We start from the raw sequence: 24,459 nt of genomic DNA on the forward strand, positions 1-24,459 counted from the left end.
ATTGGATGACACAATTGTTTTGTTGCTTGTCAGGCCAAGCCTGAATATTATCCAATCTTACTTCATGAGGCACGAACTGCTCAATTACCAAGCAACTAACTGCAAAAAGAGCTGAACACTTTTTCACTTTTTTTGAGAAATATGTAAGACAATGTATAATTATATACAACTCATATTTTGTATTGCATTATATAAAAGCTATGTATAATTAATATTTAAACAATATATACATGTAATATTTCTCTCTATCAAATTGATAAAAATATTTTAAAAAGAAAGAAATAGCCTTCTGATCTTTTGACTGAGAGGAAATAAATTAAGATGGTTGGGCCTATGATGGTTCAATTTTACTGGGACTCAAATGAGTATGTTTTGATATCAGTAACAGCCAGTTTGATTTGTTTGCAAACCTTTTCTGAGTCCACCACAAAAAGATAAAATGAGTTACCATCTTCCATCCACACCCTCCCCAAAGGGGAACAATCACTAACTGATGAGAGAAATGAATACAAGCTTATGCAGTCAAGTTGCTATACTTGGTTCAGAACACCAAGTTAGCATCGAGTCACCCATGCTTTTACCGTCCAAAAGTAAAATTATCAGTAAACTATTCCCTTAGTGCAATTCACTTCGTGTGAACTTGAAAAAAACCCAGCCCAATCCTCAGTGACAATGCCTTTTGCAGTGTCAGAAGTTTCTGTGCAATGGCTTGGGGAAGTGGGCTACAACAGGATCTGAAAATAAAACCCAGCTGTTTAAATTCATCATCTTTGCTTTAGCCCTCTTTAAAAAAAAACACAGAAATAAATTAAAAAAACTACAGCAAAAATTAAAAATATCAACTATTACTATAATCAAATAAAATTGTCTAAAACTAACATTTACATTTATTCTTTATGGATATGTTATGAGCAGATTCTCCATTGTAATTAGTATGAAACTTATGCAAATTCATGCTCTGTTTGTCAAATGTCAAGCACCATCAAACACATCTATCAGAAAGTTCAGGCCTTCAAGCATGCATATGAAAAAGAAACTCAACTATGCTGACAATAATTTGAGAAATACCAATCTTTCTTTTCTTTGGCTTGGCTTCGCGGACGAAGATTTATGGAGGGGGTAAATGTCCACGTCAGCTGCAGGCTCGATTGTGGCTGACAAGTCCGGTGCGGGACAGGCAGACACGGTTGCAGCGGTTGCAGGCAAAAATTGGTTGGTTGGGGTTGGGTGTTGGGTTTTTCCTCCTTTGTCTTTTGTCAGTGAGGTGGGCTCTATGGTCTTCTTCAAAGGAGGTTGCTGCCCGCCGAACTGTGAGGCGCCAACATGCACGGTTTGAGGCGATATCAGCCCACTGGCGATGGTCAATGTGGCAGGCACCAAGAGATTTCTTTAGGCAGTCCTTGTACCTCTTCTTTGGTGCACCTCTGTCACGGTAGCCAGTGGAGAGCTCGCCATATAACACGATCTTGGGAAGGCGATGGTCCTCCATTCTGGAGACGTGACCCACCCAGCGCAGCTGGATTTTCAGCAGCGTGGACTCGATGCTGTCGGCCTCTGCCATCTTGAGTACTTCGACGTTAGGGATGAAGGTGCTCCAATGAATGTTGAGGATGGAGCGGAGACAACGCTGGTGGAAGCGTTCTAGGAGCCGTAGGTGATGCCGGTAGAGGACCCATGATCGGAGCCGAACAGGAGTGTGGGTATGACAACGGCTCTGTATACGCTTATCTTTCAGAAAGTTCAGGCCTTCAAGCATGCAATGAAAAAGAAACTCAACTATGCTGACAATAATTTGGAGAAATACCAATAGTTTACAATTAAATGCTGGAATTTAGAGCCAAAATCCTGGTCAATAAATTGCAGGAATTGAGAGATTTCCACAACTGCTCACACCTCTGTTTCTCCAAGAAGGTAGACAATTAGCTTATCTATACAGACATGCACTCATTTGGTCTTAGAGACTAGCTTCCATAGATTGTCAAACTCAGCCAAAGAATTCTGTCAAGTACAATATTGACATCTCTTTTCAGAGGTCTGCAAGGAACTATACAGGACAGTTGACCTGATACTGTCAAATCTATGTCCAAAAGAGGACCATTTCATCCAGGTTCTTTGGTAAATAAAGATTCTCAACACGAATATGACTTGATATTTAGATTAATGAGCAGTAGATTGAAATGACTTCCTCTGCAGCATACACTAGATTGTCCAGATAATGTTATACAATTGAAAAAGACACCACTTCTATCTTGCATTTCAGTGTCACCTGGAGAACTTCATTATTCAATATGATGAGCAGTGTACATCTGCCACAATATCAGGTCTATTTCATTCACCTAAAAGGTGCAAGCTTTCTTTTAAAAAAGGAAATACCATCTTAGTGTCAGTTTTACACCATGGAAGCAGGCCCTTCAGCCCAACTTAGCCATGCCGATCAAATTGTACACCCAAGCTAGTCCCATTTACCGGTTTTCGGCCCACATCCCTTTGATGTTTTCCTATCCATAAACTTGTCTAATTATACATCAAAATTTACCTCTCTCTACCACCACCTCTGGCAGCCCGTTCCACATACCTAGCACTCCCTGTGTGTAAAAGATGTCCCCTCAGATCCAAGTTAAAATTTTACCCTCATATTATCACATATATGCATATAATAGTCAAATTTTGTGGGCCAATTTTTAGGGTAAAATTTAGAAAATTTTGAGAGCCCTAAGTACCTGCATCATTTGGGGCTTCATGAGTTCGGATGGGCGGGCAGGTGGCTGGGACCAGACTGTCAGCTCGTGTTCAAGGCGTCGGGAATTTGAATAGGCAGGTGGCAAGTTCAAGTTTGGGGTGTCGGGAGCTTGGTTGGGCGAGCGGGTGGCTGGCAACCATTCCATGGTTGGGATGTTGGGAGCTCACAAGAGAGGGCAGCCGGGGTATCAGAAATTTGGATAGGCAGGTGGCCAAGGCATCAATAACTCAGATGGGTGGGAGGCTGGGGCATCGGGACCTTGGATAGGCGGGTGGCCGGAGTTCGGATAGATGGGCGGCCGGGGCATCGGGAGCTCAAATGGGTGGGGGGGCAGGGGCGTGGACGAGAAATGACCATTAAAGCATTGGGAGCTCTGGTATGTGGGTGGTTTGGGCCAAAAAAGAGGGGGATCGACTTTTAAGCAGCATGAACTATTACAGGAGTACATACTATATATATATGTGCCCTCTCATAATAGATTCCCCAACCCTGGGAAAAGAACTATGACTATTTACCTTATTGATACCCTACATGATTTTATAAACCTCTATAAGGTCACCCCTCAGCTTCATACTTTCTAGGAAGTAAAATCCAAGCCTATTTAGCATATCCAAGTATTCAAGTCCCACCAGACCAAGTAATATTCTTGTGGAACTTTTCTGCACCTTTTCAATCTTAATGATGTCTTTTCTGTGCCTAGGTGTCCAGAACTGTGCACAATATTCCACATGTCGTCTTAGCAACATTTTGTATAGTTATATGACATCCATGTTCTTGTATTCAATAGCCTGACTAATGAAGGCAAATGTGCCAAATACTTTCTTCACTATCACATGCATCTATGTTGCTACTTTCATGGAATTACCTTTTCGTCTCTCTGTTCTCCAAGACTTCCTACTGGGCCAGTCCTGACTTTATTTAACATACCATAAAGCCACACTTCACACTGGTCTGAGTTTAATTCCCCTTGTTATTCATCCCTTGCCCGACTTCTCTAGTTCATCGAGTTACTGCTGTAATCACAGAAAACCCTCTTCACTGTTGACGATACCACCAATTTTAAAAAACACTGAATACATTAAAATCATATTTTGAATCGTTCATAGAGGAATTGGTACGCAATGTTGATTTTTATTCATCATGGTTTTGTTTGCTCTTTTAAAAACTTTATTCATTGTTTGTGCATCTCAGCACAAGATTTTTAGGGTATTTTACAGTGGGAATCATTTGTAATGAGCATAAGTCAGATCATTTTAAATAGCTTTGGGTCAGTTGATCTGGAGAAGGCAGCCAATGAAGTACTGATAGCGACATGGAATTTCTACATTAAACTATGAGTGTGAAATTCTTAAAGTTGTTATCATTTACATAGATTAATGGCAATGGACTACAAATTGCACAGTCATTACTACTGCAAAATCTGAGCCATTAAGCTCTGCATTTTCACTGAGTGATTTAAGTTTTCCAACAACCCTGATTCTCATCATTAACTGAGCGTTATCGAGAAGAAAATTGCAATTGATAAAATAATGTCAACTCGTGCCAAATGCTCATCATGTGGTCCTTGATTTCGGCAGCTTATGCTCTCACCTGAAACTTACAAGGATCTAATAATGAAACACAAGTGTCATGTACAGTTGAGACCCAAATGCTTTCAATTGTGAGGTATTCTGGTTGGAAGGCAGCACATTAGAGTGTTGCCTTTGAGAAATGAAGCAAATGGCATTGTAGATAACTGAAGCAAATTTTTCAGATAGTACCTTTCATATTTGTGAAACAGTTAAATCAGAAGACACTTTCAGACAGCTGTTTCATTCAGAGACATTTTCGGCATTTTGACAGCACGTCTGCTTCTGAAAAATGCCTACCTGGGATTTCTTTTTGGGGGGGGGGGGGGTTGTTGGGGTTTCATTTCTGTGCTGGCATTTTTCCACCAGCTGACCTAGTTATAGTCCCAGAGCACCACGCTGACTGAAAGCTGCTTACCTCATTCTAGGACCAGCTCAGGAATGGAAGATGACGTTGTGATGACGCGCAAGATCTACAGCGCTTCAATGGGAAACGTGAACTACTGAGGCCACAGTCAGGGTTCGGAATCTAACTGCTACTGAAATTTGCTCATGCTCTAATGAAGGCAAACATATTCACAATTAGTATCATCACTTCGAGCTGTACCACCATTACTTTTGTAGATGGATATGTCAGACACCTATGTTTTATATCACAGTGGAGGCCAATGCTATTACGTCATACAACTTGCCTCTTTTGGTCCAGGAATGCCGGCCTTATGTGAAATTACACCCTGTCCCAGCATTTTGCTGATTTTGCTCAGTTCAGTGTGAACAACCACGTCAAGTTTTGAAGCCAGGATACTGCCGATATAGTGGCATTTCTGTGTGAAAATGTCTTTAGATGTGCAATTCTTTTCTGCTGCTTTGCACTCGGTTACTTTTTTTCTCTGCCTCATCCACCTTCTGTCAAAATTCACCCCACCCGTAAAAATTGTACAGCTTATTTCTTTTTCCAGGTCTTGCTACAAGCTCGCTGCAATCACCTCACGTCCATATTGCCTGCTGCAACAGTGAACTGTCTGTAAACAGCAGGATAAGGACTGGCAGCTCACTTTCTGCATTTCTGTAGGAGCTGATCAGACAAATCAATCGGGCCACCTGCTTAACCAGGGGTGGTGAAGCATACACACCATCTGACTACCCAGTGCATGCCAGAAAAATCTTCAACCCCACCTATTGATTAATGAACAGCAATGAGATCTTTATCATTTTATTTTCATTTTAAGAAAAAGCTTGATTATGCCTCTACTTCATGACTAGAAAATAGTGCATTATTTGATGCCATCAAATTATCAATAGCATTTTAAGTAAACCATGATTTAATGTCAAATAATAACTAACTTTTAATTCATTGTAGCTCTCTGAACTTTATCAATTAAGTAGTAGCTTTATCTCCGCACCTGAATAATATATTTTGCACAGCATGAAGTACTGGTTTTCTATTCACTTAAATCATTAAAAGTTTAAAAATATGATCCTATGTCCTATATAACAGGGTTGTTATGCTGTGTAACATATGCGTTATCAACACAATTATTAATAATCTAATTGAAAGGGAAAGAGGTGAAATGATATTGAAAATAGCTCAGTGTTATCTGCTGGAGAATTTTGAAGTGTGGTAGCATTTAGAGGCTCTTTTTGCAGTTCATCAAACTAGTGTGAAGATTCTGGGGATTGGCAGCAGTAATGTGGGCAGCCTAAGGTTGTGAAGCACTGAATTCTTCGAGTTTAATAATAGAAATTATAGTTAGATTTTCAGTTTTGTTATCAAGAAATAAAGAATGCAAGGAGAATAAGATCTGCTGCTTCAAGATCTTGGATGTAATAAGTGATTTTGTCAGGGGAAAGAGGGCTCCATTGATTTGGCAAAGCTGAGTTTGGAGTATCAGATATTAGTCAAAGGAGATCCTCAAGTGGTCAAATGCTCAATGAATAAAATTTGTGTTATGCACAGTATTTCTGCTCAACTTTAATGTTGTGTGTCTCTTTAATATATAATTCTGTATTTAACAATGCTTTCTACTTTCATTTCAGTGATAATTCATTACGATGGTTTGTTCCTCAAATCAGCTGATGAAATCATAGCTGCCAAGTGAACTGATGACTAACAGCTGCAGGTGTCAGAAAGAAAGGAACATTACTCCACAGAGAAAGCTAACTATTTTGTGGGGAAATGTATTTTGCCACCAAATGGGAACTGCCATCATTTCACCACTGATCAAGAACACTGATTCTTAATGCTAAAGTGCCTGCCATAGATGTTTTTCAAAGGTTAGTGTAGCGGTTAGCGCAAAGCTGTTACAGCGCCAACAACCCAGAAGGAGTTTGTATGTTCTTCCTGAGTCTGTGTAGGTTTCCTCCACGTGCTTCGGTTTCCTCCCACTGTTCAAAAACATATTGCGGTTGTAGGTCAATTGAGCCTTATTGAGTAGCATGAGCTCATGGGTCAAAAGGACCTGTAACTGTGCTGTATGTCTAAATGTTAACATTTAAAAATATTTAAGTTGCAAAATCAGAATCTCGAAACAAAAAATTCAACATCACCTTTACTATAAGTTGTAAACTAAAATTTAAATTTGATGCTTGAAACCTAATTAGAAATGCCTGGTAAAAATAAGGCAAATCAAGAAGTTGCTAATTTGGTTTCACTTTATGTATTTTTTTCCTGAACTCAATTTTTGTCAAATATTTTTCTCTTCCTTTCTTTCAGAGAGATGGTGGAATGTAATGCTTCATAGTAGCTGCAGATTCTAATATCCAGTAGTTTGCAGAGAAATCTCTGTTTTTATGGTAAGTGCAAATTGATGGCTGATATTGCTATGCATCCATTAAAATTAGAATTTTCTTCCATGTTTGTACTTTTTATAATTGTTGAATTTACAGAGACAGAAATAGAGTTATTACAGAGTCAAGAGTCAGGATTTCACAAACACTGAAGTGAGGGAGAAGGCATGGATTGGCAGCAATGAGAAGATGAATCAGATTAAAATGATGAAATGCTTGATATTAACATAATATGTAACATAAACATATGGATATCATAATTAAAAATTATTGGGGAGAAATGATCCTTAACAGTCAATACCTTTACCATTTTTTTGAATCATCCTTCAATATCCCAAGGTTCGCCATTAATTAGAAACTACTGCACAAAACACACAAGAATGGAATTACACAAGAAGGCCAGAGGATGGCCAAATACTTTCCATCATTTTACACAATAGAAAACCAGAAGTGCTAGTAAATACTTGCCACTTCTATATCAATGCTAATGAGGTATAATATCATCCAGGAAAACCACTATCCCTCAACCATTGCTGCACTATGGATATAGCATGCAGTATCCACAAAGTGCTCTTCAGATATCTTCCAAAACTATTCTGATGCCAATTCCCAAACTATCAGCCTTCTCCATCAGAAAGGATTAGGGCAGCAGTTACATGGAAACTCATCGTTTTCATGTTATACTGTCACCCTCTGCTCTTATAGCCACCCTTCACCACTGTTGAGTCAAGATCAAGAATACCGTAACCAATAACAATGAGAACCAATAACAATAGCTCCAAGTTGGCAGATTGCCACAACAGGTATCTTTTCAAGGTCAATTATGGATGGCGAAATAAATCTGACCTCACCAGCAACAATCACCTCCTATAAATGAGTTAAAAGTACAATTCCTAAATGTTCTTCATCTATTTCACAACGTTGACAAAATTGGCAAATTTAGCCATGATGTGAAATACATAATGTGTTCTACATAATGTATATTTAACTTTATTTTAATATTTATTTTTCCATTTAAAATTTTGTGATTTTGCATTTTGCCAAAAGGAACATGGCAGTATTAGAAAGACAAATATATATTCAATAACAAGAAATGTAAAGTATCAGAATTAAAATGGCAAATTTGATAACATAATTGATTGATGAAAAACTAAAATATGCTATATGATTCGTGTGCTTGAGTTGTCAGGATATTGGATAGGTTGAGACTATTTTTCCTGGCATGAAATTGCAGATGAGGTGATGATAGAAGGTATATAAAATTTTGAGAAGTATACTGTACCTCGGAGAGCAGATAGCTGGATTAGGTGTAAATGTCTTAAGGATCATAGCTCCAATTTTATTACACTTGGTGGCCAGCAGGGGAGAGACTGCTGTATGAGAGATCTGTAATGGAGGTCGGCATGCCTCATGGTTGCTGCTTACAACTTGTAACTTGTAAGTAAAAAAAACCTTTTCCTTCATCCATGCGTTGTCTAAGAACTCACACATACAAATACAAGATGAAACATGATGTCAGAAGTGGGATGAAGGAAATTAAAAGAAAATACTTTAAAAGGAAAAATCTAAAGTTAGCTATTGATCAGTGAAAGTAGCTCTCCACAAATTAGCAAGAAAAAGAGAAGCTAGCGAAGTGAAAAATGGAAGGATACACCCACCAGCGGAACTTCAGTTGACAGGAAATGTGGCTGAAAATTGGAACAGATTCAAAAAACGTTTTGGATTGTATTTAGCGGAAGTTGGAGATGACAGGAAAAGTGATAAAGTGAAAGAGTCCGTTTCCTTATGTCATTGTTGATGAAGCCCTGGAGGTGTATAATAACTTCACATTTGCTGCTGAAGGAGACAAAATGAAATTGAGAAGAATAATGGAACAGTTTGAGGCACACTGCATACTTAAATGTAACATGACATTTGAGAGGCACAGATTTTTCACGTGTACAGAAAACAAAGAATTGATCAGTATGTGACTGAATTAAGAAAAAACAAAACATGTGAATTTGATGGACTGACCGACTTGCTGATAAAAGACATGTGTGTGGTATTCCAGATAATAATCTAAGGGAAAGACAGCAAAATCTAGACCTGGAAAAAGCCGTAGCACTCTATAAGGCTACAGAAACTGTAAACACACAGGCAAAAGAGCTGTTCAGTGAAACTTTCTGCAACTTGGATGCAAAATAGAGGTGTGGCCAGTGAACAAAAATGAAAGGGACAATCAAAAGCCATGTTGTTGATGCGGTACACTACACATACCAAAAAAATGTCCAACATATGGCAAAACATGCAATATGTGCAACAAAAGCAACCATTATGCCCGTTGCTGTAGGAACCAAGTACAATAAAGCAAGGTTCATGCAGTAGATGAAAGGGAGATAGAGGAATTCTATGTAGCCATTGTGACTGAAAACAAGAAAGAAAATAAGAGACCGAATGTTGAGATTAAACGTGAATGACATATACATTTCAGTTAAATTGGATAATTGAGCACAAATTAATGTAATTTCAGAGACTGATTTTAACAAGATTTGACCAAGACCAAAGATGTATGGAACAAAAGTGAAGGTGACAGGATATTCAGGTACCAATATACCAGTGAAGGAGAATGCATGGTCAAAGTGAAACACAAGGACAAAGAGCATATGCTACCATTCATTGTGGTATCAAAGGATGTAGAGGCCATACTAGGTTTAACAGCCTATGAGAAAATGAACCTGGTAAAAAGAGTCCTCGTTGTGGAAAGCGAAGGAGAGACAGTCTATGATGAACTCATGAAAAAGTACAATAACCTATTTTAGGATCTAGGCTGCTTTCCAGGAGAACACACAACCAAAGTGGATAAACATATGCCACCGATAATACATCCATGAAGAAAGGTTCCATTTGCAGTTCAAAAGGAACTAAACGAAGAGTTGGATAGGATGGAAAGCCTGAATGTGATTCAGAAGATAGATGAGCCAACGGAGTGGGTGAGTTCACTTGTCATTGTGTACAAAAAGACTGGATAGCTTAGAATTTGCCTGGATCCAAGAGATCTAAACAAAGCAATAAAGAGAGAACATTTTTAAGCTTCCTATGTGTGAAGAAATCATGTCACAGTTTGCAAATGCAATGTTCTTCAGTAAGTTAGATGTGTGACAGATTATAGATATGTTTTTGGGAGTTAAATTGGGGTAGGGTTTTTAGTGTAGGTCACATACTTTAAAACAGATCTAATTAAAAAAACTGGAGGTCTGCTCATGTAAGATGGCTCCATTGAGAAGATGAACAGAAAAGAACATTGAATGGGAGTGGAGTCATGAGCATGAAAAGTCATGGAGCGAACTAAAGAAACTGCTCACAGAGGAACCAGTTCTGAGGTTTTACAACCCAGCGCCGAGCCTTTGCAAAAGCTTTGGAGAGTGCCCAAGAGTCCTCACTAATGGATTGTTGTTTACAAAAAGGCTTGTGGAAAAACCTCATTTGGAAGACAGGTTGTGAGTGCTTAGTTCAGTCTGGTCAAAACCCTTGTGGTTCATGCAAGAGGAGAGAACTGGTTGCCTAATTTTTCACTTGAAATAAGGGAAACAAAAAGGAACTCTGTGGTGACCTGAAAGAAAGAACTTATCATCTGGAAAACCCTGACGGGGCAAGTTTCTTCAGCAAGACACTGAAGTGGGTATCCAAAGAACAACAAATCTTTCTCTCGGAAAACTGACAAGAACCTTCCTGGGTGGTAACCATTTACCTTTCAAATGCCAAATCCTGGTGAACTTCATAAATACTAAATTCTGTGCATAGTATAAGAATTGCCTGCAACCAGTAAACTTGGAGGAATGAGAAGTGAGATTGGACTGTGAATCAAAGAACTTTTCTGAACCTACATGCACTTTTCTGAACATACAAGTGCGCTTAGAATTTGTCGGGGATAGTAATAAGTAAAAATGTGATTTTATTTTCATGTTTAAAGATAATTAAAAGCAACTTTTGTTTAAGTAACCATTTGGTGAATATCTATTGCTGCTGGGTTTTGGAGTCCTCTTGGCTTGTAACATATGCATCATCAGGATTTTGGCAGTTGAAATTGGATGAAGCAAGTTCAAGACTGTGCACATTCAATAGTCCATTTGGCAAATACAGATTTCTAAGGTGACCATTCAGAATTGCCTCAGCTCCTGAAGTGTATCACAAAACTATCAATATGGTCTATGAGCACCCGGACAGATGAGAGTGGAGCATGATGAGAGACTAAGGAAAGTGCTGGAAGCAACAAGGAAAGCAAACCTGAAGTTGAATAGAGAGAAATGCCAGCTCGTGGTGACAGAACTAACATTTATGTAGGAGATATTATTGGCAGTGAGGGCATCAGACCAGATCCCAGAAAGGTGTCCGATATTGGGAACATGCCAAGGCCACAATGCAAAAAGGACATACAGAGGTTTAATGGAATGGTCAACTATATGGGTAAATTCATATCCAACTTCTCAGAAAAGATGGCTCCATTGAGAAGATGAACAGAAAAGAACATTGAATGGGAGTGGAGTCATGAGCATGAAAAGTCATGGAGCGAACTAACGAAACTGCTCACAGAGGAACCAGTTCTGAGGTTTTACAACCCAGTGAAACCCCTCAAGATATCATCAGACACAACACATAGTGGGATCGGTCCAATCTTCTGCAAAAATATGTTGACTGGCAACCCATTGCAAATGCATCACGCTCAATGACAGATGCGGAGATGCAATTCGCTCAAATTGAAAAGGAGCTGCTCAGCATCACATACACCTGTGAAGATTTCATTAGTTTGTGTCAGGATAAGCAATCAGTGTAGAGACTGACCATAAGCCCTTGATTGTATTGTTCCAAAAGCCATTAAATGAATGTCCACTTAAAATGCAAAGAATGATGATTAGGCTGCAATGCTGTATACTAAATGTGACATATGCTCCGGGTAAGCTAATGTACACAGCAGACATGTTATCTAAAGCTGTTGACATGAGAGCCCACAAACATCAAAATGGCTGAAGACGTGAACACCTTCATAGACATGATCACGTGCATTGCCCATATCAGATGCAAAAATGGAGCTCAAAGTCAGAGACAAACAAAGGTGAAACACTTGAAACGAATGAGAAAAAACATCTTGGATGGATGGCCCAACATGAAGCAGGACTGCTCTCCTGACATTTCAGAGTACTGGAACTGCAGGGTGGAACTATCATAGGTTGAAGTCATCATCTACAAAGGAAGCAAAATCCTTATCTCAAAGAGTCTGAGAAAAGAAATGCTGAAAAGGATCCATGGAGGACATCTCAGAATGATAAAGTGTAAGAAAAGAGCACAAGAGGTGATGTACTGGCCAAGAATCAACAATGATGTAACAAGTGAAGTGTCAAACTGTACAATATGCCAGAAATATCAAGCAAGAAATCCTGCAGAACCACTAAAGCCACACCCAGCACCACAAAGACCTTACCGGAAGTTAAGTGCTGACCTATTTATATGTCAAGGGAAGGACTATCTTTAGTCACAGACTATTACACCCTATATCCAGAGGTGTGTAGACTGAACACCACCACTGCAGATGCTGTAATAACATGTATGAACGCCATATTCTCTAGACATGGCATGGCAAGCGAGGTCTTCACAGACAATGGACCCCAGTTTTGCAATTCAAAGTTCCAACATTTTGCCAAAGAGTAGGACTTTGTACACACCATGTCAAGTCCTCATTTTCCACAGTCCAATGGTCTAGTGGAAAAATCAATAGACAGTGAAAAGACTGATGTACAAGGCAAAAGACAATGGAACGGACTTCTACCAAAGCATGCTAATATACCGCCCAATGCCGCTTGAGTATGGTATGTCACCAGCCCAACTCGTTATGGAACGTAGGCTAAGATCAAACCTCCTAAGAGAACCTCCTAAAAACAAAAGAAGGGGAGAAAGTGAGGAAATTCAAGGAACAACAAAGAAAAGCAAAAGTATTACTTTGACAAAGGAATAAAAAAACCTACCAGAAGTCTGCACTGGTGACCAGGTAAGGCTAAAAGACAAAACAAACATATGGACTAGGAAGGGAACTGTCTTTAGTGAAGTCCAACCAAGATCATACACCATTTAGACAGATGAAGGTGTGTTCTGCGATGAAATCGTCGAGATCTTCAAATGAGACCAGCCACAATAGATGGAAAAACTGATATTTTTGAACAACCTGAATACACAGATGAGAAGACGTCGTCTGAGAAAACAACTCAGATTCAAGGACAATCAATCAGGAGATCATCAAGACATGTGAATCCTCCTAAGAGACTCAGGAGCAAATTTAAAGACTCCTGTTATCGAATGAAGTAGTGCTATCTTATTCGCTCTTCATGTTTTAGTATATGTAAATGTGAACACACAAAAAAAATTTCAAAAATGTTAACAACGTTGATAATAATGAAAATGTAAGTTCCTGGTGCTAAAGTTAAAATTACAGAGTTAATACAAAGAAAGCATGTTAGTTAAAAGTAAGCTACTTCTGTTTTATGCAAGGGAGATGTAATGATAGTGATCATGTTTGCATTTGCTACTAGCAAGGTCTTAAGGATCATAGTTTCTGTTTGATTATACTTGGCTGCCAGCAGGGAGCTCACACAGATGAAGAGATTGCTGTAGGAGAAATCTGTAATGGAGGTCAGCAAGTCTCATGGTTGCTGGCTACAACAACTTTAAAGTAAAGAACATTTTCCTTCATCCATGTGTTGTCTAAGAACTCACATATGAATAGAAGATCAAAAGCCAACTGACTATTATGCCTTTGATACTGATGAAGTAATTAATTTTCTCCTCTAAAAATGAGGCAGCATGGTTAGCATAGCAGTTAGTGTAACACTGATACAGCATCAGTTACTGGAGTTCGAATCCGACGCTGTCTGTAAGGAGTTTGCACGTTCTTCCTGTATCTGCACGAGTTTCCTCCTGGCGCTCTGGTTTCCTCCCACCAGTCAAAAGGCATACCGGGGGGAGGGGTGTAGGTCAATTGGGTGTAATTCGGTGAAATGGGCTCATGGACCGAAAGGGCCTGTTACTTTGCTATATATTTAAATTTGAAATTAAAAATTGAAATCCTCCATCAAAAATAGATACGTGCGGGGAAGGGACACTCGAAAACCTCTTGTCAGCATAGGCAATGCAACCAAACAACAAAGTGAAGACATCTCAATATCAAAACAAGTAAATGGTGCCAAATTGGACTCATTTTTTTTGCAAGAAATTAAATGGAGTCTGTCCAAATTCATTTTACATTAGATTCTTCCATCCAGACGGGACTCTCCTTCCACCATCCAAATTAATTTTAACACAAGCCAGAGATGAAATGTGTACCTAGCTTGTCAACATAATATGGTTCTGCTGCATTTCATGAAGATTCAAAATTATGGATACCCATGAACCATGTATATAAAATACTGGGGAAAATTCTAGCCAAACCCTCCCTGCAATCTTTGTACAGGCAAACCCCGCTTTATGAATACATACTTTACAAAAATTCATTTTTATGAAGAAATTATGATGGATTTTTGCTTTTAAGCAAATTGCCTCCAATAAAGATTTTGCTTTATGAATTTTTGGTTTACGAACGGTTTCTCAGGAACGCTCTACCTTCATAAAGCAGGGCATACCTGTATTCCACTTGTCTTGACGGAGAGTGCATTGAGTGGGCCTCAATTAATGGAGACCAACTCCCCCTCCCCCATTTAAAAACTGGAAGGCAGAGCTCTGCCTCCTGACAGTTATAATTTTCAAGTCTTGAAATCTTTCTCACATGAAACTATTTAACTATTAAAATTGCCGTGAACAAATTGAGAAATTAAAATAATGCACAACCCCCATCTAAACATAAACAAACTTGTATACAATTAAAAAAATACAAATAGAATGAAAAAAATAAATGTGCTTTCATCTGAGGCACCAAGTCCAAAGACCCAAAATTCCAAAGGAAATCAAAAGGGTTTCTAATTCTCACAACTGATTCCCTGGTCAGAGTCCCAAATGCTGTGCCTCACTCCTCGACTCAATGTGAAGTGCTGAATCTCAAAGTTTAAGTTTATTTATCATCTGATTGTACGAGTACCACCCAACAAAACAGCGTTCTCCCGTCCTCAATGCAACATACTGCACACACACGCAGACAAATTATACATATGCATAATACTGTATTTATATAAAATTATAAAAAATATATTATTTTTAAATGAATACTTGAGTCATGTAGGGTTTGTATGAGCAGTTCATCAGTCATTCAGCAGTCTTGATGTCCATGCAAAGAAGCTCTTTCTCAGCTTGGTGTTCTAATTCTGATACTCCCAACAGGAGTAGCTGAAACATGCTGTGTGCTGAGTCGTAGGAGTCCTCACAGATGATGCGATTCCTCTTTTAACAACGATCCCGGTAAATCCCATCGGGGGCGGTGAAAGAGAGCCCAGTAATCCTCTCTGCCACTATCATGCTCCTGTGTATTGACCTCTGATCTAAAGCTCTGCAGCTGGCCAGAATGCTCTCAATAGATCTCCTGTAGAAATTTGACTGGATGGTGGTCGATAGCCTTGTCTGCCTCAGTGTTCTCAGGAAGTGCAATTACTGTTACGCTTTCCTGACAAGTGTCACGTCTTAAGTGGACTCTGACGAACTTGGTTCTCTTTACTCTCTCCACTACTGAGCTATTAATGGATAATGAAGTATAGTCGTCCCTGATCCTCCTGAAGTCCACAATCATCTCCTTTGTCTTGTCTATGTTGAGACTTAAGGTCTTATTCTTACACCATTTCACGAGATTTTCCACTCTGTAGTGCGAATCAGCACTGTTGGTGATGAGGCCGACTACTGTCGTGTCATCTGCAAACTTCATGTTGGAGCTGGATCTGGTGTTGCAGTTGTGGATTAGTAGCATGAACAAAAGCAGGCTGAGCACACAACCCTGAGGTGCTCCAGTGCTCAGTGTGATGGTGCTCTATGTTCTGTTGCCAACCCAAACAGACTGTGATATTTCAGTTCAGATTTATTGTCAGAGTACATGCACGACATCGCATACAACCATAACATTTTTTTTCCTGCGAGCCAACAGAATTTCTACTGATTGGTAGTGCAAAAAACTGTACTCATTAAACAAAACAGAGAAATGTAAACAAATTGACTCTGCAATGCAGGAAAAATTCAATAATAAATAATGTGCAAAGCATGAATCCTTAAGTGAATCTCTGATTGAGTTTATTGTTGAGGAGTCTGATGGGGGAGGGGTAGCAACTGTTCCTGAACCTGGAGTTACGAGTCTTGTGGCATCTAAACCTCTTTCCTATTGGCAGTAGCACAAGGTGGTGTGAATCCTTGAGGATTGCTGCTGCTCTCTGATGGCAGAGTTTCCTGTAGATTTTCTTGATGGTGGGGAGAGTTTTGCCTGTGATGTACTGTCACTTTGTCAGGTTTGTACACGCAACAAGGTAAGTAGAAAAGTCTGAGACTTAATGTAGATTCAGCATCCCTATTAGAAAGCTGTTGGTTCCAACTCGAACTGCCAACTCCAGCCTTGCAAAATCTGTAATTGAGGGCTCATGGTTGGTTCCTAAAGGTTGCATAAGTTATCAATGAACTATAACCACCTCTCTGTCATACCAGAGCACTGGATGAGAAAGGTAAAAAGAGTACCGCAGTTTGAAGAGCTTTTCATCATGACGATGTCAACTGGCATGGCCAATATTTATAGCCTACACTTTTTTTTAAACCTTTAAATTTTGTTGATCATCTTGAATCACTGAATAAAATTATTAGGAAAAGAGAGAGAGAGAGAGAGAGAGAGAGAGAGAGAGAGAGAGAGAGAGAGAGAGAGAGAGAGAGAGAGAGAGAGAGAGAGAGAGAGAGAGAGAGGCCAGATGGAGTAAGGATGTCAAATTTCCTTCAGTTGAGCTTCAACAGGCTTGATATCCATTACCAAGTTTACTTAAGGGAATTTTTTAAAATTTACATGCACTTTTTTTAACCATTACTATTAGTTTTAATTTTGACCAGGAAGCATTCTATATTTCCAAGTTATGAAAAAACCCACAATTTCAAATGGTCATAATAAACAACTTGAAAACCAAATTGTCATAATAAACTTGAAAACCAAGCTGCAAGGGTTTCTCAAAATAAACTATCAACTTAAAATACCATGTCAAAAACCAGCAAAGCAGATATTGTCATGGTGTTTTACTCCTTGTTTATGAGAACATAGAACACTACAGCACAGCGCAGGCCCTTCGGCCCTCAATGTTGTGCTGACCCACATATTCCTTTTTAAAAAAAGTACTAAAACCTCCCTACCCCGTAACTGTCTATTTTTCTTTCATCCATGTGCCTGTCTAAGAGTCTCTTAAATGCACCCCTAATGTTGCAGCCTCCACCACCATCCCTGGCAAGGCATTCCAGGTACGCACAACTCTCTGCGTTAAAAAAACCTTAACTCTGATAGCTCCCATAAACTTCCCTACCTTCACTTTGTACACATGCCTTCTGGTGTTTTGTATTCCTGTCCTGGGAAACAGGTACCTATCAATGTCTCTCATAATTTTAGAGACCTCTAATAAGTCTCCTCTCATCCTTATACACTTCAAAGAGAAAAATCCCAGCTCTGCTAACCTTGCCTAAGACTTATTTTCTGATCTGGGTAGCATACAATAAATCTCCTCTGCACCCTCTCTATAGCTTCCACATCCTTCCTAAAATGAATTGACCAGAACTGAACACAATATGTGTGGTTTCACCTGAGATTTGTAGAGTTGCAACATGACTTCTCTATTCTTGAACTCAATCCCCTTCTAAATGAAGCCTTCTTAATTATATTATCAACCTGTGCAGCAACCTTGAGGGATGCATGGATTTGGGCCCCAAGGTACCTTTGTTCATCCATAATCTTAATTAATGGACCATTAACCCTGTACTCAGCCTTCTGGTTGGTCCCCTCAAAATGCATCACCTCACACTTATCTGGATTGAATTCCATCTGCCACTTCTCCTCATAACCTTTGCTAATCTTCAGCTCCATCCACAACTCCTATAACCTTCGTATCATCTGCAAACTTACTGACCCATTCTTCTGCCTCTTCATCCAGGTCATTTAAAAATCATAAAGAGCAGAAGTACCAGAACAGATCCACACGGTACTCCACTAGTCACTGACCTCCAGGTAGAATACTTTTCTTCCCTTACGACTCTCTGCTTTGTACTTAAAGCCAATTTTTTAAAATCCACCCAGCCAAGGTTCCATAGATTCCATGCCTCATGACATTCTGAACGTGTCTCTCATGGGATCTTTGTCAGATGCCTTGCTAAAATCCACATAGACCTCATCTACTGCCCAACCCATATCAATTTCTTTTTGTTACCTCCTCAAAAATCTCAATTAGGCTCGTGAGGCACGACCTTCCCTTCACAAAGCCATGCTGACTATCCTTGAGTAGACTGTGCCTCTCCTAATGCTCATAGATCCTATCCTTAAGAATCCTCTCCAGTAGTTTGCACAACACTGACATAAGACTCTCCTATAATTCCCAGGATTCTCCCTATTATCTTTTTTAAACAAGGGGATTACGTTTGCTATTTTCCAATCCTCTGGCACCTCCCCTAGGCCAAAGAAGACTCAAAGATCACAGCAACTGCTCCAGCTATTTCTTCCCTCATTTCCCACATTAGCCTGGGGTATATCACGTCCAGCCCCGGGGACTTATCAATCTTGATAATTTTAAGAAGATTCAAAGTTTCCTCTACCTTAATTTCCACATTGTCCAGCACACAAGCCTGTTCTATTCTGACCTCACCCTGATCAAAATCCTTTTCTCTTGTAAATACTGAAGCAAACTATTCATTTAGGACCCCCACCCCACAATCTCCAGGCACATTGCCCCTTTATCCTTTAGCAGCCTCACCTTTATTCTCGTCATCCTTCTATTCTTTACATATGCATTGAACACATTGAGATTCCCTTTAATCCTACATGCCAAGGCCTTCTCATGCCCCCTTCAAGCTCTCCCCAAGTCCTTTCTTAAGCTCCTTCCTGGCTACCATATACTTCTCATAAGCCTTTCTTGTTTACTGCATCCTATATCTAATGTACGTTTCCCTCTTCCTCTTGACTAGCTGCCTCACCTGCTTTGTCAAACATGGTTCGCTTTTCCTACAATCTTTTCCCTGTCCCATTGGAACAAACACAAGTGGTCCTTAAACTTAGTTCTGTGCTTTCACCCTTTAAATCTGTTTCCAATTTACTCATCCCAACATAATTATCCCTTCCTCAATTAAACACTTTCTCGTTTTGCCTCCTTTTATCCCTATCCATAGCTTTGCTAAAACTCACTCTCACCAAAACGATCCCCCACTGAGAGGTCCGCCACCTGACCTCATTTCCCAGAATTAGTTCCTGTATGGCCTCTCTCCTTGTCGACTGGTCCTCATATTGTGTCAGGAATCCTCTTGAACACACCTGACAAATTCAGCCCCATCTATCCCTCTTGAAAATTCATTTCCTGCATTCCCACTTGGACTTCTTCGCTGTTGATCTTGGAGGGGCAGTCAATGACGAACATGGTGAAAGGTTGCACCAGATATTGCAACCATGGAAAAGTGGTATCAGGGCAACTGGAATCCATGAATGCTGGCCAACTATTGCTGGAAATTGCTATGAGAGGCATCAGATGCTGAGTACAAACGAAAATCAGTAGCAAAACATTTTTATGTCAGTTGAACTAATGCAATGTGTCAGCATCATTATGCAATTAAACATGATAAATTCAATAAAAGTAATTTAATGTTTTTCCTACTTCCTATGTGATATAGCGAATCTGAAATTATCTTTGTGTACAGCTTGAAGTTCTCTATTATAATCCCTTTTTCTCAGGAGGCAAACCATTTGAAAAAAATGATTGTCCAGTGTAATTGGATACATAATAAAGTTGTATCAGTCTGTTGTGATGAAAAGCTCTCATACCCACAATAAAGATGATAACACTACAAAATAGGTATTCCACCTAGCTAATCCTCCATAAATCCACACTACAAAATAGGCATTCCACCTAGCTAATCCTCCATAAATCCACACTACAAAATAGGCATTCCACCTAGCCAATCCTCCATAAATCCACACTGCAAAGTAGGCATTCCACCTAGCCAATCCTCCATAAATCCACACTGCAAAGTAGGCATTCCACCTAGCCAATCCTCCATAAATCCACACTACAAAATAGGCATTCCACCTAGCCAATCCTCCATAAACCCACACTACAAAATAGGCATTCCACCTAGCCAATCCTCCATAAACCCACACTACAAAATAGGCATTCCATCTAGCCAATCCTCCATAAATCCACACTTGGAACAAATCTACGTACTTGATTTTCTCATGCAAAATAGGTTATATCATATTGGTTCATGAATCTGAATGATTAATTGGTCTATTATTTACAGTTTAATGGAAAAACAGAAATTGTGTTACCTTTTTTGAAAAGACTGTTAGGATAAACTGCATTTTTACTTGCTGATAAACATTGCAATAAATCTATTCATGAGAAGAATGCTTTCAGATCATGGATAATCATGAAAAAAACTTTGTTAAGAAGGTGGCAAAACTTGGGTGAATCTCATCAGCTAAATCTTATTGTGGCAAGACATCAAAACATGTCAGTCACTTGTTAGATTTGGTTTTGCATTTTTTTGCTAAATTTCTGAAAGTACAAATGAGAATACAAGTTTAACAGGGCAATTGGAATCTAAATGAAGATAAGCAATAGTACATTTATTTAATGTCAAATGAATGACTCAAGAAGTAAATACTGGAAGTGCATAGATGTTGAATTCAATGATCAATCAAAAAGAAGAAAAGATATATTGGAATGAAAAAGGAAACAGAAATAAAAATTTTACATGACATTAATACCAATTAACTGAAAAAAAGAATACAACTTACTGCATTCATGTTTACTATAATGAATTGATTAGCAGTAAAAATTGTTACATCATTAAATAAAATATCAGAACATGAGAACAAACTCGTGAAAAATGTGTAGAATTAAATGAATTTCCTGTACTTCAAAGGACATCAATGATAAGGAAATCAAGAAAATACATATTTTGTTTAGTCTGCAAAGACAGTTGTGATTGAGACACAATGTTTTTGATTAAAGATACGCTTCTTGCCTGTTGATGTCATTCTATTTAAGCACGAATAAACATTAGCTTCTTTATTATTTTGTTCCTAAAATCTGACTCAATTGTAAATACGAACATAATAAATAACCACGAGAGGAATAAATTACAGTGGTGGTTTTGTGGAATGTTTGACCTACCTGCTCTGGTCCTCTTATCTCTGTTGATGGTACCTTAAGATTTGATTCTTCATTGTTTAGGAAAGGATTTGAAGGATTATGAACTGAAGGACTTGAAGGACTTCTAAATGGGTTTCTGTCAACTGTGGAAGTATTAATATTTGTACACTTCTTTTGTTCATCACAGAAAAGGTTGTCAGGGACTTCATTAGTTGGTCCAACATTACAACTTTCAAATGAAGTCCATTCTTGCTTATTGCATTTTTTATTTTTGAAGTCCTGGATATCATCTTTCAATAGCACATCTTCAACTTTAGAAGTAGGGTCTTCAATGGGAAGTTTTAGTCTCGGTTTCTCTGGTGCACTGTTTAGGAAATCATAATAATTATCTGAGGGTGGAAATTTGATATCTAAATCAGATAGCGACTCAACAACTGGAAGTTGCCCCTTTTGAATTTTGTGTCTTTGTGATGCAACAAAGTCCTCTAATGTACTTCCCTTCTTAACGATAGCTTTTACAATATGTTCTTGTTCTCCATCTGTGCACTGTATAGGCATTGAGAAAGGCGTATCTAAAATGAAAAAAACAAAAATGTGCTTTTTTAAAAATCAGTCAAATCAGAATATAATAAACAGAAGTAGAACAAAGGCAATCTGTCCTTTGTGTCTGCTCTGCACTCACTGCATTGCTAATCTTTTATTTCAGCATCACTCATGCTATAACCATAACCATATAACCATTAACGGAGTGGAAACAGGCCATGTTGGCCTTTCGAGTCCGCATCGGTTCACTGATTTTGTGCGCCCTCTTCAGGCATTGGTCCCGGAAGATCTTCATTCAATAACGATGGGCGAATTCAATGCAGGTGGATCAGTCGTAGAAATGTTAGTGAAACGCGCAGTTCAATACTTCTGGGCACATTCACAGCTTTTATAGGTCTTGCAAGATATTCATAATTCTTAGAAATAAATGTGGAAATATTTCCAAGAATACAACTTTTATCAAAAGTGACAATTTTTGTTGTCACAACCACCTTGAAATTTTCACAACTCCCATCTAGGTGTATCATAAAAATATAAATTTTACTCCGTTAGAGAATGGGAGAGAAAAGGGATCAAAAAAATAGAAAATTGTTTTTTTGGGAAATAAATGATTATCTTTTGAACAAATGAAGTACAAATATGGTACAATGTTTGCATACCACCAACTGAAAATCTACTTGAAGGACAAATTGGGAAGCAGGCTGAGGTTACCAGAAGGAAGCAGTTTTGAATATGTGATTACAGACACAATGATAATTAAAAGATTTATAACAAACATGTACATCAAACTTCAAGAGAAAGAGAACGATGAAATAAGCTGTAAACCCAAACAAAAGTGGGAACAAGATCTAAACATAAAGATAAAGAATGAAACATAGGAAAAGCTATGCTCCGGAACTATGAGAAATACAATAAACATGAGATTACGCATGATACAATATAATTGGTTACACAGGCTATATACCACGCCCCAAAAGTTAAATAAATGAGACCCAACAGTATCAGATAGATGTTTTAGCTGTAAGAAGGAAACAGGAATAACAGTATATGAAATTTGGGCATGTGAGAAAGTGGAAAAGTTTTGGGAAGATCTAAATCAGGTATTAAATAAAATCACAAAAAATAACATACCAAAAAATCCAGAGATCTTTCTTCTAAGTAATATAAGAAGTAAAGAACTTGGCCTCGATTTGGATGGAGCACAAAAAAGATTTATTATGATAGCCTTAGCTGTAGCAAAAAAATGTATAATGTCAACCTGGAAATCAGAAGAGAGCCTGAGAATACAGCAATGGTACATAGAAATGAATAAGTGTATTCCATTGGAAAAAATAATATATAATTTAAGAAATAACATCACAGTATTTGAACAAATTTGGGAACCGTACATGGAACACATCAGAGAGGTCCTACCGCGAACCTCCACCCCCTAAAATGACAGAATGAGAAGAAGACGAAATGAACTGACCCAGCGTGTAAAAGTAGATGACACAATTTTCTTGTTTATTTTCATTGTGTGATGACATTGTTTAATGGGTTTAATTGCATATGTTGAACGTTTAGTGGGTGGGGAGGGGGGTGGGAAGGAGGGAGGGGGGCAAAAGGGGAGCAAATGACACTGTGTATATTCAAGAAGGAAATGCTTATGTGTATTTGGTCAATATGGTTCAGAGTGTGAAAAATAAAAAAAATTAAAAATATATAAATTTTACTTGGTCTCATCAACTTTACTCAAAAAAGAATGATTGCATTACGTTCCTCTAGCTACATCAAAATAGTTGAAGTTCATGACAATGCACTTGTGCAAAATGCTGTCATGTAGCTTATTCTCAAGAGTGATTTTTATTTTAAAAATTGATGAGAATAGAAATGCTTTCACCAATCCTTCTAAATTGCCCTGTAGTTCTAGCACACAAGCATCTGGAAAGCATAAATGGCAAACACACACATCAATAGGCCTGAACTGCAAATTTACTCTTTCAATAAGATTATGATTGATTTGAATACAATATTAAGACCACATGCCTATCAACCTAAACGAACCTTTCACCCATTCCTACAGAATTCATCTATTACTGCCTTTAAATATTTAGACTCTGCTTCAATCAAATCCATTCATTTTTCTTAAAACCCATGGAAATTTAATATCATTCCAGGGTTGCATTTGTATTCAACCCCATGGAGTAATAAAATTATAATATTCTGTTAACCCCTAAACACTTGTTGTGCTTGCTTCCACACTATGTATCAGGCCACTCATTTTTTTTTTGAATATAAGAACTCTGAAAACTCTTGCCGTTTAGATGATATGCTTTTTCATATTTTTCTGTCAATTGGACAACTTCAACTTTTCTTTCCCCAGTCACTAAAACCACAGCCAATTAACCCTTCAATCATCAGCAAATTTACCAAAAATGCCATTAGTACCTGCATCCAAGTCACTGATGTAATTTCAAAAATGCTGATGCTCCACTGCTGATCCATGAAGCACATCATTCATGACATTTTTCCA

At 38.5% G+C, this 24,459-nt stretch overlaps 1 protein-coding gene across 10 annotated transcripts in view; it reads right to left on the minus strand.

Moving 5' to 3' along the window:
* Nucleotides 1-24,459, minus strand: part of tank (TRAF family member-associated NFKB activator) — a 119,053-nt gene that overhangs the window by 11,876 nt on the left and 82,718 nt on the right. For 9 of the 10 annotated variants that reach the window (XM_069935374.1, XM_069935373.1, XM_069935372.1 and 6 more), the window contains 2 exons: nt 23,079-23,177; nt 21,426-21,976 (listed from right to left, as the gene is read on the minus strand). In XM_069935374.1, coding sequence (XP_069791475.1) covers nt 21,426-21,976; nt 23,079-23,177 — 650 coding nt within the window. The remainder of the gene's footprint in view (nt 1-21,425; nt 21,977-23,078; nt 23,178-24,459) is intronic. The other variant, XM_069935376.1, reaches the window with a different exon arrangement.

Source organism: Narcine bancroftii, chromosome 4 (assembly GCF_036971445.1).
Source record: "Narcine bancroftii isolate sNarBan1 chromosome 4, sNarBan1.hap1, whole genome shotgun sequence".
Lineage (NCBI taxonomy): Eukaryota > Metazoa > Chordata > Chondrichthyes > Torpediniformes > Narcinidae > Narcine > Narcine bancroftii.